The sequence below is a fragment of the Bufo gargarizans genome, chromosome 2 (assembly GCF_014858855.1).
Source record: "Bufo gargarizans isolate SCDJY-AF-19 chromosome 2, ASM1485885v1, whole genome shotgun sequence".
In the NCBI taxonomy this organism is placed as follows: Eukaryota; Metazoa; Chordata; class Amphibia; order Anura; family Bufonidae; genus Bufo; species Bufo gargarizans.
Genome location: NC_058081.1, coordinates 519,945,359 through 519,958,246, shown reverse-complemented (window position 1 = coordinate 519,958,246; position 12,888 = coordinate 519,945,359). Strand labels below are relative to the sequence as shown.

At 44.6% G+C, this 12,888-nt stretch overlaps 1 protein-coding gene across 1 annotated transcript in view; it reads right to left on the bottom strand.

The window, feature by feature from the left end:
- Positions 1-6,452: 6,452 nt before the first annotated feature.
- Positions 6,453-12,888, bottom strand: part of ERC1 (ELKS/RAB6-interacting/CAST family member 1) — a 132,146-nt gene continuing 125,710 nt past the window's right edge. Inside the window, exons 18-19 of the mRNA XM_044277489.1 lie at positions 11,535-11,723; positions 6,453-9,595 (exon numbers count right to left, since the gene is read on the bottom strand). Of these exons, the coding sequence (XP_044133424.1) occupies positions 9,458-9,595; positions 11,535-11,723 (327 nt within the window). The 3' untranslated portion in view covers positions 6,453-9,457. The remainder of the gene's footprint in view (positions 9,596-11,534; positions 11,724-12,888) is intronic.

The following is a 12,888-nucleotide window of genomic DNA, read 5'->3' as shown; positions in this document are numbered from 1 at the left end:
TCATTTATTGAGGATCCATTTTGAATTGCGGACCTGCTGCACAAGAGACTGCCTCTCCACGCTGCACTGACGTGTTCAGGCATCAGGAGGCATGAGAAGACTGCACATGTTAGTGAATGCTGGAATCTGACTGCTTGCCATGGGCAACTGTGGTAAATGGAGATGGTGTATTATACTACACTTAGTAATGGGCATGAGCTTCATGTCACATTCCCCAGGCGAAGGGTAAACTAGCAGCTATGGATTTGGCATAAACGCCTCTCTGATATTCAGTCATCGAAAAATTATTTGCAGAATTTTTATTTATTTTTTATGACACATGACTGAGAAATTCACATTTGGACTACAGCAATGAAGAGTGAAATCCGCCATGCTTTATCTCACTTCATTAAAAACGTCTACAAAAATAACAACACTTCACAATGTGGAGTCATCTGCTCACACCAGGAGGAGGAGGATGAGGGTGATGAATCGGCTTCGTATGCAGCAGCCAGTGATTGGGATATAAAAACAAGCTCTTTTCTGTACCCTGCAACGGGGATTTTAGGGATCATGTCACCAATACCGACCCCTGTTAGATTAGGTCATTCATACAATGTGGGGAACACGGTGGCTCAGTGGTTAGCAGCGCTTGTGTTCTAGGTTCAAAGCCGACTAGGCCCTCACGCACACAACTGTATTTTTGTTCTTCACAGGTGAAGAACTTTGGCTAATGAGATAAATCAATTTGCTCATCCCAACTCCAAAGAGAAACTGATTTAGGCCTCTTGCCCACGAACGTAATGCAAATTGCGGTCCACAATACAGGAGGACTGCATAGTCATAAATTAGGTGCTTCCTCCAGCAGTGTGGGGGCTTTCAAAGACCAACGTAAAAAGACAGCATTTAATAAATGACCCCGTGAGTGATATGTCAGTAAGGGAAACTTTTCAGGTTTCAGCTCTGCAGGAAATGGCATTCCATGTGACACCCCATGGATTTGCAGATTAGGTGACAATCCATGTCTCAGCTTCATTATTGGCATGTTGGGGAGGCCACTTAGAGGATACATTTGAGCCCTAACTTAATGTCACTAGGGCACTTCATTATGGGTAATTTTAGTGAAAAGTGGTTTCCCATTTTCCCAGTCTGAGTTTACTTACCCAAAAGTATTTTCGCTTCTGGTCCACATCTCGGATTGGAAAGGTTTTTCATTTTCATATGATTTCCTTTCGGATTGCCCAAAATTAAAAGATAGTAGTTATATCCTAAAATTCTGACTGCCTTCAGCCATCCCTAGAGGGAGCATGCTGTATATGGTTTATATAGTGAAGCATATAATAAATCTGTCTGCAGTATACTGATATTCTCCCCCCAGTGATGGATGCCAGAATATCATCATATAACAGTACCCCTTCAGTGTAGCTGGTAGCAATGGAATGTAGTGCCAGATCTCTCAGAACAGTCAGTAGTCAGCATGGTTTTTATGTGACCTTCATGGTATTGACTTGTCTTACTTGGACCCGTCTTAGATGGTACAAAACAAGTGGCAGGTACTATCCGCAACTTTGGTCTAGTGGAAAACCAAAAAGGCTGAGTAAAGTCTAAGTGGTTTCATGCAGTGGAAAATGGACTTCAGATTTGGAGCTCTGCATCAGAGAAATGAATGTCGGACTAATATAAGGCTCTAATATATAAAGCTGAGTGTATGTATGTATGTCCGCTAAAGTAATCCGAACCGTCGCATTTACAATTGTGAAATTTGGCACACAGTTACATCAGGGGTCCGGAAAGGTTAAAGTTAAAATTCAACTTCTGTCAGCTGAGGAGGTGGGAGGGAGGGCGACTTTCTCCCTGCAGCTCACACTCTGACAGCACAGTGCTGCTGTCTGAGAGTGAGCTGTTCAAAAGGACATCCTTGTGTCCGTCCAGGCCCTGCGCCAGACGGTGGATAGGGAGTCTGAAAGCTGGACTGTCCTGCCTAAAACTGGACCTATGGCCACCTTGGGGGCAGGCTGCTGCGGAGGTCACAGTGGATGGTCTGCTATGGAGGTCAGTGTTAAGGGGCAGATCGCTGTAAAGGCCACTGTTAAGGGGGCAAGCCCCTGTGGTGGTCACTGTCAAGGGGGTGGTATGCTGTGAAACTCAATGTTAAAGGGGAAGGCTGCTGTAAAGGTTAAAGTTAAGGGGGTGGGCTGCTGTGGAGGTCCAATTTTAAAGGAATGGAACACTGTGGGGGGGGGGGGGGGGTCAGTGTTAAGTGGTGGGGTGCTGTGGAGGTCACTGTTAACGGGGCAGGGGGCTGTAGATGTCACTGTTGTATAGTGTCTATCTTTTAACAACACACACAAACATTAAATGAAATAGATTAAGTATACCCAAGAAAAGCCGGGTCGTTCAGCTAGTATATTATAAAACTGATCAGCTCATGGTTGTCGCATAAAGGTTAATTTTCTTTGCCTAAATGTTTATTTACCCAGAGCCACATGGTCATCCAAGCAGAACCCACACTGATGCCCAGTGTCATTTTTGCCCCAGTCTTGGGCATCCAGGGGCATGCTGCTCTAGTCAGTTCCTGGGACCAGTAGTACAAGGTGAAACTAAGACTAGGGCTACTTGACGGCAGAGCCGAAAGCTTTGGACAACTCGTGTAGCCAAAGACATTTGTACGAATTGCTATTGAATGACTACGGTATTTTAGAGCAGACAGGTTACAGAATTCTATAATGGCAGAGTTGGATTATTATTTTTTGTATCTGTTCTTGTCACGCAGGAGCAGGGGCCATTAACCCCAGTGACAACCATTAAATGTGGTGTCACATAGCGACACTGTGATTTTTATGTCTCACAACTGTAAATGTAGCTTAAAAGCTCTGACATTTGGCAATCACTCGTTTAATTGCGGAAAAGGCGGAACTATGTGTGCGAGGCAGGATTATGTAAATTAGTACATGGGCCTGCTGCACATTGTTCTACCAGATAGTGGTAGTAGGCCTCCATGTGTCATATAAAAAAATATTAAGTGATAAACGTCTAACATTTGGGGACAGGTGCAGGAAGAATCGCACAATCCCTGTCAATGACTAGAGGCCCTCAGCTCGCTCCTTTCACGTTCCAAAGCATCTCCATCTCCTCTCCCCTCATTAAAATGCTCTTACTTGACCAGCTTTTGAAAACAATACTCGTGACCCCCCACTAACCCGGCCAATTACCAGCCTGTCTCCTGCCCATCACTCTGCAGCTTGTGAAAACCACTTGAGCCTTGTTTTCTGGTGTAGGCCCTGAGCTTCATGCCAGGCTCACTCAAACGAGACCGCAGCGCCAAATTAGTCAATGACCTCCATGTCGCTGCAACCAGAAGACATTATTATGTCCTAGTCTTACTTGACTTGAGTGTTTGATAACCTGGACCACCCAGTAACCAAGACAGAGCTCCTCAAATCCCAGGCAAGCAGGAGGGAGAGCAACCACCGGCTGGACTAGGAGCATTCACCTGATGGCTATGAGGGGAGTTATTGGTGCCATCATTTTTATTGTAATGAGGCCAAAAACTTCTATGGCTGAAGATGCTGGACAAGATGCTGCCCTGGACAAAGGACACACTGACTTGGGGTACAGGGCAATGACACACTGAGGTTCCATGGTTCTTTGCGCTGAGGATGGCGCCCCTGCTCCCTTCTATTTGCCTTATGTTGACAGGTTTTCCTGATAGTTGTTTTAATTTTCATTATTACCCCCTCCCCCTCCCTTGCACATTAATAAGACACACAATTTCAGTTCTTTTTTATTTATTTTTAATATTTTTGGCATCCTGTGTCAGGGAAAAACAAGGGAAAAAACAAAAAATAAAAAACTGTTGTTACATAGAGAAAGACTGGATCAGGTTACATTTACCCTCTTAACTCCCAGGAGTCTGGGCTTACTCTGCATCTTCCAGGGACAACCCCAGGAACATGTTGTACAGGCAGCGCCCCCTGAAGACTGCAAGGGGGAAAAGATTTTATATATTGTTTCCTTGGAAAAAAAAAAAAAAGTTTTTACAAGATTTAAAAAAAGGCACAAAAACAGCCCAATAAAATACAGAGGGAGGACTTTGCTTAACCCCTTTCTGGCAATAAGGATGCAACAAGGCCATCTCCTCTGACACCTAAGGGGGTACATATTTAACATTTATATATATATATATTTATTTAGAAACACATCAGACAGACAATAATGGTAGCGAGTTGGCCAGCAGCAAACAAAGATATTGCCCCTTCGCAGGGGTCTCCCTTCCTATTCCATAGATCGTCTTCAAAGACGCATAAATGCCCCACCCCACTCCCCACATTATACATTCATTAGCTCTCTTTATCACTCCCCTCTTCTTTGGGTCAGAGTTACAAACTGGAATTTCACCTACAAAAGGGTTAAAGCAGCTGATTTCTGGCCTGTAAAGTTTGCTGGGTTTAAGGGGGTCTTCAGGAAGCAGATTTTGTTGCAGAAAATTTCTGCAACTGAAAATCAGTTCTATTCATCCGAATAGGACTTGCAGAAATCCAAGTGCTTCCAGCCAAATTTAGATGAATGGGGCCGATTCGCTGAAATTTTCTGCAACAAAATCTGCCGCTTGTGAAGGCACCCTAAAGGGGTTGTCCAGGCTTAGAAAAATAGCCTGCTTCTTCCAAAGATAGCACTACCCCGGTCCCTGTTTTTGGAAGGAAGCAGCCATGTTTTTCTAATCCTGGACAATCCCTTTAAGCTCCTATTTTCTAGCTAAGCCAGCTGTTGCAGACCGTACATTACAGCACAGGGCTGACTAGCACCATAAATATGTTGGTGGAGACTGTGCGTTCATTAAATACCAGTGACATCACGGGGGCACAGCAAGGCCTCAAGACTCTGTAAAACACATTCCCGCAGACATTTTCTAGGCTACTTTCACACTTAGCGTTGGGGGCTCCGCTTGCGAGTTCCGTTTGAAGGCTCTCACAAGCGGCCCCGAACGCATCCGTACGGCCCCAATGCATTCTGAGTGGATGCGGATCCGCTCAGAATGCATCAGTCTGGCAGCGCTTGGCCAGACTTACAATGTAAGTCAATGGGGACGGATCCGTTTGAAGTTGACACAATATGGCTCAATTTCAAACAAATCCGTCCCCCATTGACTTTTAATGTAAAGTCTGGACGGATCCGTCTGACTAACTTTCACACTTAGAATTTTTTCTGAAATATAATGCAGACTGATCCGTTCTGAACGGATCCCATCGTCTGCATTACAGGAGCGGATCCGTCTGTGCAGACACCAGACGGATCCACTCCGAACGCAAGTGTGAAAGTAGCCTTACCGATACGTTCTTCAGTGCCAACTCTGGAGCTCCCGTATGTCTCTGGTATCAGTGATGGCACAAGCTCCTAGAAAACTGTATTAGTGTTCCTTGCAACCATATATTATGTAAACCAATGGATCTGCCCCTTTAAATAACAAAGGGGTTCTCTACCAGATGCAAGGCTGATCTGAACCATCAAATACAGGGTTTTTGGTTGCTTCGTGAGCAGAACGTCAATGTCACTGCTCTGTTCCCTACATCGGTATTGACATTGCTGTAGAGAATGTATCCAACCACCACCTGGTAGAGGACCTCTTTAATAATACTGGGCACATATGAAATACAGTGTGGTGAAAATGCCTTTAAAGGCCCATGAATTAAAGGGATATCCAGCTTTATAGAAAGAAATATTGTAAGTGATTATATAATAAAACAATTTGCAAATTCCTTAGAGTCCGTGTTTCAATTCCGGATTGTTTTCAGGATTTCTGCTAGTTGTGAGTAAATAGGATGCAGAACACCTCTGTAGACCTAAGACTTCTCACAGCTGGGGGTTTGCTTCAATTGTATCCAGTCTAAACAATCCGGATTCCGGCACCTGCACCATTACCTTGAACAAACTATTAGTGAAGGAGAGAGATAAGCTCTGCTAATGTGTTTGGCCCACAGAAGATTGTCTCGAATGGATCCAAATGTAACAAACCCTCAGTCAATAACAGGCTTCCCGCCTCTAGAAGTAAACAAGACTGTTGCTATTCACTTACAACAAGCAGAGATCTTGAAATTGGTAAAAAAAAAAATAATAATTTAACACAAAGTCTGTTCGAAAGTTGCAGACGTTTTCATTACATAATAATTAAGAGTTTTTATATAAGAGTGGACGCCGGCCCTTCAATACATTTATGATTCTCTTCCATAAAGGCACTAATAATGGGATATGGAACCACAGCCTCTGGCCCCTGGGCGCGCTCACACCTAAGTTACGTGCCTTTTATCAGCGCAGTTCTAGAAACAGCAGTAGATCGCGCAATGTTCCAAAAACCGGCAGCTAGGAATCTCACGTAGCTTAGTGTTCTGCTTTAATTTACCCGGGGGGTGGTAGGTGCCGTTTTTATTAAACCACCTCAACGATGTACAGATTCTGGCAGTGGGGGAAAAAAAGCATAGAATTCAATATGGCGATTTATTCGTACGTAAAACACACGCGCAAATATCATACATCTATACACGTGTGTGTCGATACAGGACACACACACAACATTTTACTACTTCTGTGGTCTTTACGTGGCTGAAGGACCCCCAAACGCACACCAACATTATGGACAGTATGGAGGGCGAATCTGTCGTTAGCGGAAGTAACAGACATTATTGGACACGTACACAAGAGGGAGGGGGTTATAGGATCTGTTAAGGGCCCGGCGCAGGCATAAACCACACACAAAAAAAAGTAAAAAGGCCTGAAAAATCCAGGTTATTACACAACTCCTTTGAACACATAAGGAACTGAGGTTTTTGCTCTTTTTTTCCTTTTTCTTTTTGACACAAAAATATTCCAAAAAAAACCCATCCCCCCACATAACTCTATAAAGGTGTAGCAGCGGCAGCCATTTTGCTCAGTAAGATTTGTCTGTAGTGTAGTAGATAGAATTTTCCACCCATTTCTTATAGTCTCCCCAAAAAAAATAATAATAATAAGGTATCGATTTGCTTTAAGAAAGGATGCTTAACCATTTTTAATTTTTTTTGCAGCGTGTGTAAGATGAACGACTGGTTGAATAGGATCCTGTGGCGGTTCTGGTTTCTTCATGCGATCCCTCTGTAAAGTATTGGATTCTGCAACATTGATTGACATGCCCCCTCGCATGGGCTCACTCGTGACACCTCAGCCCAAGACTGTCAAGCTGTACACATCTACATATAATGCCAATCTACTCTGCAGATACTGATCTTGGATAACATCAGGTCTTCTACTCCGGTCACATCCAGAGCTGCATTCGAAACTTCACCGGTTAACACTGTGCTGATCAATTTCTTCATTTATCTTTATTACAGCCCAAGCTCCATATACCTTGCATAGCCATAAAGGATAAAATTTTGTCTGCCAAAAGCCACCATTAGATGGAGCTCTCTGCATACTGTTTATACAAGAAACTAAATTTTGGCAAAAGTGAAAAGTAAGTTTTAGGATGCAGATCTGGATGTGACTTGAGTATTATACATAATGTAAGAAAAGTAGTCAACATTTTATGCAGATTTAACCTGTTGTTCAAGGTTAGCTGACTCCAGGGAAGGCCTTCCTAGAAGTCTCTTCAGTCTTTTGGATCCACAGATGCTCTACAGTTGTTTCCTGCCTCATTTATACGTCTACCCACAGCAGAGACACTTTGTGCCTGATGTCTCAATTTTATAACTGGAAACTTGCCTCCTCGTGACTGTTTTTAGTCCACGGCAAACCATTGACAGGTTCATTATTGATTTTACCACCCTGCAGAGATTCCTGGAGCCTACAGACCCAAATTTATAGAGTTCATCATCTGATTTACTGAGGGCCCAATAACAGGGATGATCTGCAGACTGATGAAAACCTTTGACCTCGTCTGGAGAGAACTTACTGGAGAAGCCTAAACATCCCGTCACATTCCACCTAGTCTCAACAATATCCTGCAAAGTAACCGCTCCCATGTCCAAGGAGCCTTTTTTTATGCTCTTCCTCAAACCTCTTGGTTCAATCTGGATTGTATGGATTCTGAATGATAAATTGAATTCCTGAGTTTATCAGAGGTTTGGAGGGTAACCTTAGGAGATGCTTCTTACAGGTCCTGGGCTGATGGGGACCATCTGAGGGGCTTTGCCCAAGTTATATCCTCATCTCAATTTCCAGCTAGTGTTTTTGGCTGGTTCTCCTCCACACAAGCATGTCATAATTTAAGGACTTCCCATAATGCTAAGGGCATTGAGACCAATAAAATCACCTGTAACAGTCAAGAAGATTGGTCACAGAGACTAAGCAACTTCTCCAATGAAATGTATTTTTAGAAAAATCTGATTAATACTGCAGCCCGAGATGGGACCTGTCATGGCATCTTAGCCACAGGACAGCCAAGTGTGGTTACTAGGGATACACTGCACTATTAACCAATCAAGCAACACGACTCTGGCAAACAGTCAGTCACTGAACGTAAGGGGTCAACAGGGCCTTTCTCCAGCTAATAAAATTAGGTGAACCCCTTTGAAATAAGACACCCTTTCGGGGAAGAGGACGTCTCTCAAGCTATGATCACTTGGCATACTCTACTGCACCTTCCATTAAGCTCACATTTGACCTCCTCCACAGTTAGGACATGGAAGGCATGTGGTGGGTGGTACTGGTGGTTAGTCTTGCTGATAAATCCGTAATACATATCTTATTGGATGTAGCGGAGAGCTAATTGATGGGATATAAAATAAATGTGTGCTAGTAACAAGAAGGAAGAGCTGGCATCTCCTGGTGAAGACGGAGGTGGTGGTAGTGCTGGTGGATCTGGGCTGCTGGGTTTGATGAACGGATGCTGGCTAATAGAAACCTTTCCAGGAAAAAGAAGAAAATGTCATCCAACAATCTGTGCAAAATTTTAACTTCAGTACCAGGGTAGATGACCCCTGAACAAGCTGTGGAAGATTGAGACATCATAGAGTAACAATATCTAAAGACTGCAGGAAACCAAATGGAATTTTTGTGTTTTCAGGTAGAAATCTCCTTACATTATAATCTCTGTGACAGTTCAACACCTTCATTGTTTACTGCACCATCCCCTTAACGCCAAGTCCGCCGCCGCCATAGTCCATGCTTTCTCAAGGGGCCGAGGCATACTCTCTTATTGCATTTCTGTAGTGAGAGTCCGGTGACTGAACCCATACGGGCAGGCCAATTCCACCCTTAAGAAAAAGGGAGATCATTTTATTTTTTTTGGTCCTAGTGGAGGAGGGGTTGCACTGCACCCCCAGAAACCACAAGAAGCCCCTAGCGTAACGGTACATACAGTGCAGTTTGTGACAGGCAGTGCAAGGCTGGATGTGCAGGTCTCTACCCTAGGCCAAAGCCAGTGGGTGGAGGGGAAAATAAAAATTGTCGACTAACACTGGTGTCCGTTATATCCGAGCTGCAGGAGATGACCTCGATCTCTGTGGTGTCAGGAGGACTCTTCCAAAGCATTGACAACTTGTTCCAGGATATCGGGGCAGTGATCTGCAATTTGCTGAAGGATGGTGTTGGCGAATTCCTGCAATTCTGCGCTCTCGTGCTCACATTTTTCCAGTTCTTCACTCAACTAAAAGGCAGAAATAGGCACACAGTGAGCAAAGACGAAGGAGGTGCCACAGAGTCTGACAACTAACACTTTGGAGGATGTTCCCATGCAAGACTCTGCAGCTTCCTGCAATACCAGCCTGTAATCCAGGAGGGTAAAAATAACAGCTCAGAGTCAATGAGGGCACATACTTCATTCTTTTTACTTGCAGATCCTTGAAGGGGTTATCTAATTTCTGAAACAGCCCCCCCATGTGCCAGGCCCCTCACAGGTAATATACTTAACCCGCTCCTGGTGCCGCTCCTCCTTCTTGCTGTACACAGATGAAAACATCCGGTGTTGAGGGCAAAACAGCCAATGGCAGACGGGAACGGGGATGAGCCTCCCTAGCTTCACCCGCAATGCTAGGGAGGCTCGTCCCCGTCGGCCATTGGCTGCTCCCAACCCACCCCCGAAACGGGATGTTTTGATCCGTGTACAGGGAGAAGCGGCGGTGTGGGGAGCAGGGTAGGTATATTACCTGTGAGGGGCCCGGCAAAGGAAGGGGGGGGGGGGGGGGCAGTTAAAAAAATTGGATAACCCTTTAAAGTGATTTGAAGGGGTATCCCGGGAACTAAAATGTATCCCCTATCCACTAGTTAGGGAAAAACTTATTCCAGAGACCCGGGGGTCCCATTCCACCGCCTCAACGAAGAGGCAGGTCGAGCAACATACTCAGATATTCCCAGCAGTCCCATGCTTAACCTGCCACTCCATCAAGATGGGAACAAAGCGATCCTGTTCTTAGGATTAATGGGGGGTCCCAACAGTCAGATCATCAGCGATTCGTTATCCCCTATTAAATAGATATGGGATAACTTTTAATTACTGGGTTATGCCTCTAAGGCTACTTTCACACTTGCGGCAGTGTGATCCGTCTCACAAATGCATTGCAAAGACGGATCCGTCTCTCCGCTTTCCAGTATTTGGATTCTGGATCCAGCACTAATACATTCCTATGGTAAAAAATGCCGGATCCGGCAGTCAGGCATGTCTTCAGTTTTTTTCGCCGGAGATAAAACCGCAGCATGCTACGGTTTAATCTTTTGCCTGATCAGTCAAAACGACTGAACTGAAGACATCCTGAACGGATTACTCTCCAATTAGAATGCATGGGGATATGCCTGATCAGTTATTTTGCGGTATAGAGCCCCTGTGATGGAACTCTATGCTGGAAAAGATAGGGTAAACGGATTCGTTTTTTGTGTGGATTTATCTTTGTGGTGGGAAGTGCTGTGCCAAATTCCCCATGCATAGACAAAGTTATATGATAAAATTCTGTTTGTCTGCAGCACCACTAGAGGGAGCTCACTCATAGTTAAACAGCTCCCACTGAACCCAGCAAGAAACAGTATACAGTGATCTCCTAAGCAGACTTTTATTATATCTATGCAGAGGATATGGAGCTGTGTGTCAGAAAAAATATGAACTACAACCCGTACAAAGGTATACTGCACCTTTTTCCCCCCAAAAGTAGGGGGTAATGGCAGTTTGTCTTTTAAAGTGAATACTAATAAGTGCTCACTAATATGCAGTAGGTGCAGGGAGCGGTGAGTGAAGCGCTGTGCTACCTGTACTCATTGCACCCTGGTTTTCTCCAGGCCTGCGCTGCACTGTCGTCACTGTGTACAGCGTCAGGACGTAGTGTGTGCACTAAGACCTGACACTGCATACAGTCAGGCAGTGCGGGCCCAGGGAGTGTGACTGCAGGAGAGACCGCCGTACCTGCAGAGTAGCAGCCGAGACCAGTTAATTTACTTATTTTAGCTGATTTGAAATCTGATGAAAAATATATTTTTTTTCTTATTTTCCTTCTCGAAAACCTCCGTGCTTCTTATCATCAGGTGCGTTTAATAAAGTGAAAAATACAGTGTTTTGTGTTTACTGATTGCACTACTTCCTCCCCACCACCAAATCTCACCTCTTCTGTCGTCATCTTCTGCAGCCTCTGCTCCCAAGCTGACCGGTTGTCATCCAGGTAGTAGGAGTCGGGCGGGCGAAGAGCTTGCAGGATCTGGGGGTCCCTGTCCTGGCACAGAGCAGTCAGATGCCCAATATACAGTTTGAGTTTGCTGCGATTTTGGTCAAGGTCTAAGAGGGGCTGAATCATCTAGAAGAGAAAAGTAAGGTTGGTTAGGTGGAGTTACATAGGTCAAGATGTGCCCCAACTACCCAATATTGTCAATGATGTCTGATGATTCCACCAAAAGCACCACCACCAGACACCTAAAAGGAACTAAATCAAAATGAACCGAAACCTCCAACAACTGTACATCAGATATAATAGAAAGAAGTGAAGGGAAATAAGGAACGAGAGACACGATCAGCACAACAGGGGGAAGGTTGAAGACACAAATGTCAAAGGGACCATCAGAGTGCACCTCAACGGGGGAGATTTAGGGTCCATTCACAGGCCCATGTGTGTTTTGCGGTCCGCATATTGCGGATCTGCAAAACACGGATAGCGGCCGTGTGCATTTATTATTTTGCAGACCGCACATGGCCAGCCCTATGATAGAAATGCCTATTCTTGACTGCGATTGCAAGCAAGAATAGGACATGCTCGATCTTTTTTTCGGGGCAGCGGAACTATGGATACGGTCAGTGTGCTGTCCGCATCTTTTGTGGTCCAGTTGAAATGAATGGGTCTGCACCTGTTCTGCAAAACTGCGGAACGGATGCGGACCCAGAACTACGGACGTGTGAATGGACTCTTAAAATGATAAGCTGCCCATAGCAACCAAGATTCCAGATTCTTTGAAAAGTGAACGCAGTGCCCTCTTTGGTTGTTATAGGCATTTACTCTTCTTTTCCATTGTACTGGTTTTGGGAAATCTCCCCCACTTTGTTTGAACACTAGCTGGCAGTGCATTTGTATTTCTACATTCTTACCAGGGCTGATGGTTTGTTACAAGTGCACCCAAAGTAGACGATCCTCTGTGAGCTAAGCAGTCTGGGCTCCACCTGGACTGATACACTGCAACAAACAATCAGCACAGGGAGAAGATTTGGGCGTCTGTGTTGAACTCACATAGGACGATACACTGGATACAACTGTAACAATCTCTCTACTGCGAGAAGTTTGGGCAGGATTTTAGCATTCTGACAGAAAGCAGAGACTTTGAAAACGGTGAGGAAATGAAACACAAATGGGGTAATTTATCAAACTGGTGTAAAGTAGAACTGGCTTAGCAACCAATCAGATTCAACCTTTCATTTTTGACAGCTCCTTTGGAAAATTAAAGGTTGAATCTGATTGGGTGCTATGGGAAACT